The sequence below is a fragment of the Vanacampus margaritifer genome, chromosome 7 (assembly GCF_051991255.1).
Source record: "Vanacampus margaritifer isolate UIUO_Vmar chromosome 7, RoL_Vmar_1.0, whole genome shotgun sequence".
NCBI lineage: Eukaryota > Metazoa > Chordata > Actinopteri > Syngnathiformes > Syngnathidae > Vanacampus > Vanacampus margaritifer.
The window spans coordinates 21,463,264-21,469,496 of record NC_135438.1 but is presented as its reverse complement, the minus strand read 5'-3'; the positions used below and the strand labels follow the sequence as shown (position 1 = coordinate 21,469,496).

Here is a 6,233-nt window from a genome sequence, read left to right as displayed (position 1 = left end):
ATAATATCGTCATATCGCCCAGCACTAGTCAGAGTATAACAGTCAGGCCTTGGTCATTGGTAGAGCATGCATATAGAAAAAGCTTTGATATTACCTTTTTAAATGGCACAATGCACCTTTAACTCTAACAACCTTGGCACTCACCTGCCATCATTAAAACAACGCTGATCAACTCCAAATGAAGTTGATTTGTTCTAGTAGGCTTTTGAGTTGAAGAAAAATGGCCCCAAAGCATGATGCTGCCACCCCTGCGCTTCACCGCAAGGGAGTAAGCATTGTTGTGTTTGTGGAAAAACAAACAAACAAACAAAACAAAACAAAAAACTAACCCAAAAAAATACAACAACAAAAAAACGACCTTTTGGAGGTCCCAAAGTTTAACAAAATTGATAACAAAATCTCAGATGTGGGAATATGTGTTATGGTCAGATGAAGCCAGGGTTGAACTTTTTGTGATCAACAACAACTACAACAACAATGATGATGATGATAATAATAATAATAATAATAATAATAATATATATATATATATATATATATATATATATATATATATATATATATATATATATATATATATATATATATATATATATATTACATAGATACAATACTGAAAAAGACAATAATAATAATAATAATAATTGGGTGTACTCCGCCTACTGCACAAAGATAGCTTGAATACAGCACGCCTGCAACCCACTTGAGGCGAAGTGGTTCAGATAATGGTTGAATAATAATAATAATAATAATAATAATAATAATAATAATAATAATAATGGGTGTACCCCGCCTACTGCTCGCCTGCAACCCACATTAGGCTAAGTGGTTCAGACAATGATAATAATAATAATAATAATAATAATAATAATAATAATAATAATAATAATAATAGTATTAGTACTGTATAGTATATTTAGGTCACATGTTCATGTTTCACTACCTTGCCCCACCCCCACCATCCCACTTTTTTTTAATCTGTGCCTCACACACACACACACAGACACACGCACACACACACACACACCCACACGCACACGCACGCACACACACACACACACACACACACACACACACACACACACACACACACACACACACACACACACACACGCACACGCACACGCACACCCACACACAAAATATTGAAAGTTGAAGTCATGAACATAGGCAAAAATATGCAGACAAGAAATACAAGTAGGCCTATACTTATCCAAGGTACATTGACTTAGAAGGAATAAAAATAAGCAACAAACCGAAGAAACAAATCAAATAAAGAAGTTAAGATTATAAAGCACAATGACTCATTGTCATTTAAGGCTTATTAATGATAAATCACTAAAGTATTGCAGCTTACAAATGCAAATTAAATTCTAAAATAAATGTTTGAAGGTTCGAAACGAATTTGGCATTTCTCAGGTTAATTAAACTTTTCCAAATACCAGCACCATATTTATTACAAAGGAAAATGTTTTTTTTTTTATTATATACAAATGTTGGAACTTTATCTTTTCGATCAACTGCGATGGTACGTCCATTTTTTCATACACATATATATTTTTCAAAATCCCTCCAAAATCTAGATGACGCAGGGCAAATACAAACCCCTCAGAATGCGCATGTGGCACAGAACAACAGTGGTGACGTATCATGACAGCCTCACGCCAACAGTGCATTGTGGGTCGAACCCAAGATGGCTGCGCCCTTGCAGGAGTGCTGATAAAGTGGTTCTGCGGCGAATTTCTCTGGATTGTGTGTGATTTTCGTGAAATTCGGTGCACGAAACTGCCTGATAGCCACCCGGCTTGTGGCAGAGGACCATAGGAGCCGAGTCGTTGCTCAGAGTGTGCGGTGGCTCGCGTGGCTGTGGCAGACTGTCCGTGTGAAGATGGGCCTCATCTCCAGCCCCTTCCCATAGCGAAGAGCCGTGGGGAGAGGAGCCACAGATTCCCCTGCAAACACGCACCCGTCCAACTTGGATTTGACGGGTTTGACATACTGTATCGACTGTGGACGCTGTCTTACAATTTTTTCACCGGAATTGTTTGTGCGACGGTATCTATCATCATCCGGAGACGACGAGCTTCCCCAGCCCGGGCAGATCGTTCCTCCACACCGAGGTCTGCACACATCTGCACACTTTGTGGTCAATTCTGCACTTCTCTGTATTTTTGTTGCACAGTTAACCTCGCGTATTCAGTAGCAGAAAGAGCTGTCTAATGAAGCTCGCTCATGTAGCTAACGTTTGCCTAGCCAGCAGAGTTCCACTTGTGAAACTCAAGTGAGCGTTGACTTTACGCTTAAACACTATTTTACTTTGCCAAAGTACCCTTGAGCATTTTATTATTCGTATTTTTACAACAATTCCGAAGCAAGCAACTATTCGAATTAATGTATATTAGGGACCAAGTCATCTTGGATACAACTCCTTAGTGGCAGTGAAAAATGATCATTTGGAATTGTATTACTGTACTGTGCCTTAACGAATGCAAATTTGCCATTGTGTTGTCTTCTATTCAATTTTAGTTGTAAGGGGCTCTCCAAATATGAGGCTAAACACTGTAATGTAAATTGGATGGGGTTATCTATGAGGGGTTGGTATGTTCTCCCCATTCTTGCTTGGCTTTTCCTTTTGATCACAATTTTAAAACGTATTTCCTTGAGCTGCTCACAACCTCCTCAGGAGTTTGACACTGTTCAGATGTCCCTTCTCTTGCTCTGTAATTTGGCCCGTGGCATTCAGGAAAGGCTCCAATTTTCCTGTGACCCTGAACAAGAGAAGCTTAAAATGAAAGGATAGAATGCTAGTTTACTAGTTCAGCTGTGCTACAGCATGTGTGTTACTGACATAAATATGCTCACCCCTGTAGGGTCCTAATGAAAATGGATGCAGACTCGCTACACTCACCAGCTGTGGGCTTTGCTGAGGAAGAGGCTGACATGAATGACTGGGAGCTGCCCCTGGCCTTCATGAAGAAGCGACACTCAGAGAAGATAGAGGGATCTAAGGCCCTTGCGCAGAGCTGGAGGATGAAGGACAGGGTACATTTTTACTTTTATCCTTTAAGTCTGTGCTGTGCTGTGGTGTGTGGCTGCAAGGGCTCCTTGTCCTGCAGCTCTTGCATGTAAACTTGGTCAGGGTGTTTCTTCAGGCGGCGTGGTAGAGTCGTGTTTAGCCTGTCTGCCTCACAGTCAAGAAGTCCTGGGTTAGGGTTTGGGCTAAGGACATCCTGTGTAGAGCTCCTTCTTGCGTGAGTTTTCACCGGGTACTCCTGCTTCCGCCAGTACTAAATATGTGGGTGAGGTTAATTTAAGACCCTAAATTACACAAATGTGTGAATGTGAGTTTTTATTGATATGTGCTCTTATTCACCATAATGAGGACTAGTTGTCTAGTAATTGTAGGTATGGCTGTTTCTTAAATGGCCTTAACTAAATTCTAAATGTATAATGTTTAGGGGTGGGAACCTCTCGGTACCTCACGATACGATGCGATACAAGGCACACAATAACGATTATCTCATGATATGACAATTTAACATTCTTCCATGCTTAACGTGTGAACACTAAGTAAGACGTTTTGTTGAATATTTCCATAAAAAATTGATGTTTAAAAATCGATTCGGCCACATATCGAATCGATTCGAGAATTGCGCGCTGTAATATCACGATATATTGCCGAATTGATTTTTTCTAACACCCTTAATCGTCACACTCCTAATGATGTTTGTGTATGGTGTTCGTTGATGCTACAGTCGTCTCCATTACTGCCTGTAGTACTAATAATGCTTCACAAATTCAGAAAATTATCTATGATAATGGGGAATACCACATATTCATGAATAAATAGTAGAAGAGTATACACTTTTCCTGTCATTTTTACATCTAGCCTCTGCAGAAACTTTTTTTATGGCCAGTATTGATTTGAAAGGTTAGTAAGTATGTAGGACAGGTTTTTTTCCTGGCTCAAATTGAAGCAGAGGTGGTATCATCCTGACTATCATGGGTGACTACAGTTACCAGGTATCGCCAATAACAGTCTTATTTTAAGGTATCGGTACTCACGGCGACCGATACCATTATCAGCTGCCCTCCTGCGGCCGTTTTACGATCGGGGACAAGAAATTAGAAATTATATGAATCCAAAGTTGCCATTAACTTCATGCAATTTTAAGGAAAAATAATAAATTGGGATAGATCTTTTTTTTTAAATCATCGGCCATTTATGAATGGGGAATTTTATTTACTAGTAGTATCGGTATTTGATATCAGTTGCGGTGGCAAATACACTATGTATTTTTATGTACTTGTACTAGCAGCACAAACACCATAACAAGGGTAACAACAACGCTTTAATATGGTGAGGTCACTGTGGTAATGCTTATAAATGATACAAGCAACACAAAAACTGGGATATTTTGTAGATATGACAAAAAATGTGAAGCCACATTTTTATGTAACTATATTAGCAGCACCCTCCTTAAATGCGCCAAGTTGGCGCATTTAAGAGATAGATAAATTTAAGGAGGCACCACAGAACACATATAAAGTCCATGACTTACTCATGCACCACAACGCTAAATGAAGAGCCGTTTGCCGCAGAGCCCATCATGCGTGGGAATCACCTGTGGCTAGTGCTGGGCGATATGACGATATTTATCCTGAAGACGATTGAAAAGAAATTATCGTGTCATTTTCTTCCTATCGTGTTTATCGTCATTTGTCACTTACAGCAAAAAAAAAAAAAAAGTGACAGAACGCTTGTTTGACAGGCATTCATTCTGCAAGTTTGTTTCACACAGCTGTCACCAGCTGGCAGCCTGAACAAATGGACATGGCAGTGAATTAGTGATGGGCATGACAATTCTTTCAAGTGAACTGAATCTTTAGAATCAGTTAATTAAAAAGAACCGTTCAAAAGATTTGTTCATCGAATCGTTCATCTCCGCAAAATCCCCCCCCCCCCCCCCTTCTTTAGTTACAAGTATCGGATTTCTCACGAAGAGATTACGAGGCGTGATTAACGGGGAAAAAACGTAGAAGCCTTGCTATGCTAACCGCTTTGCTAACCGGCTAACGTTATCGTGAAACTGACATTAATTTAAGTGCATGGGTGATGATTACACTTTTTACAAAGTTCTTGCTGGTATCGCGTTAAAGCGGAGCGTGTCAAACTTTTAATAGAAAAACAGCTGGCTTTTGAATGAGTCTCTGTGGAGAAAAAGTAATACTACACACAACAGGAAGTGATTGTTACGGCGTCCCGCACGTCACCCGGGAGGAGGAAGATAACACAACAGCCTTAATAAGTGATTCAGAAAATGGATGGCTTTACTTAAGTGAATACCTTTCATATTACTAAATATTTGCTTTCACACTGCAGTCCTGAGTTTTGATATTGACTTGAAATCTGCACAATAAATGTTTTCAAAACGACATTACAGTAGATCAGTGGTTACTGTGCCTCTTTTGTGAACATTTGATAATTTTATATAGCAGCCTTACTGGATGCATTTCTCTTTTGATACATATATGTTTAATGTCACTTAAAAGTAAAAAAAAAAAAACTGTCATAGTGTGTTGTTTATTTTTTTTAAACAGAAAAACAAAAAATATATTGTCGTACATCGTTTTCGTGATATAACATAGCTTATATTTTTTTCAATATCGGCCAGCACTACCTGTAGCTTTAAGTCCATGCACCTTTCTTTTTTTTTTTTTTTTCTTTTTTTCTGGGAGATCTCAGTATTGATCATTTGAAATGTCATCATCATTGTTCTCCCCTTTTTTTTTTTTTTTTTTGTATGTGTGTTTGTGCGTGTGTGTGTGTGCGTGCGTGTGTGCGTGCGTGTGTGTGCGTGCGTGCGTGAGAAAAAAATAAAATAAATAAATAAGAATTCCCATACCGTTCACCTAAACCGAACACTTCAAAATCCAGCCAGAGTCGTGGGGCCGCCAGGAGACCCGAAGGGGGACCAAAGAAAAGAAAGAAAAGCGAAGCCCAGCACCAACCAGACACCACCCACCGGGCCACTAACCTTCACCAACCCCAGAGACATCCAAACTCCAACAAATCAGGGAAACCTCAAGGGCCCAAAGGAGAAACTGAGGAAAGGTAGAAAGGACAGACGAAGCAGAGTGAAATCCACAGACACCAGCCTCCACTGAATCAATGACCTGAGGGAGAAACAAATTGTGTCTGAGTCTCGATAGATGCTGGTGTGGTGGATCTA

General features: G+C 39.6%; 1 protein-coding gene across 3 annotated transcripts in view; it reads left to right on the top strand.

Annotated features, from left to right (window-relative positions):
- The first annotated feature begins 1,669 nt into the window (after positions 1–1,669).
- Positions 1,670–6,233, top strand: part of rptor (regulatory associated protein of MTOR, complex 1) — a 188,282-nt gene continuing 183,718 nt past the window's right edge. For all 3 annotated transcript variants that reach the window (XM_077571008.1, XM_077571009.1, XM_077571006.1), the window contains exons 1-2: positions 1,670–2,120; positions 2,871–3,042. In XM_077571008.1, the coding sequence (XP_077427134.1) occupies positions 2,878–3,042 (165 nt within the window). In that variant the 5' untranslated portion in view covers positions 1,670–2,120; positions 2,871–2,877. The remainder of the gene's footprint in view (positions 2,121–2,870; positions 3,043–6,233) is intronic.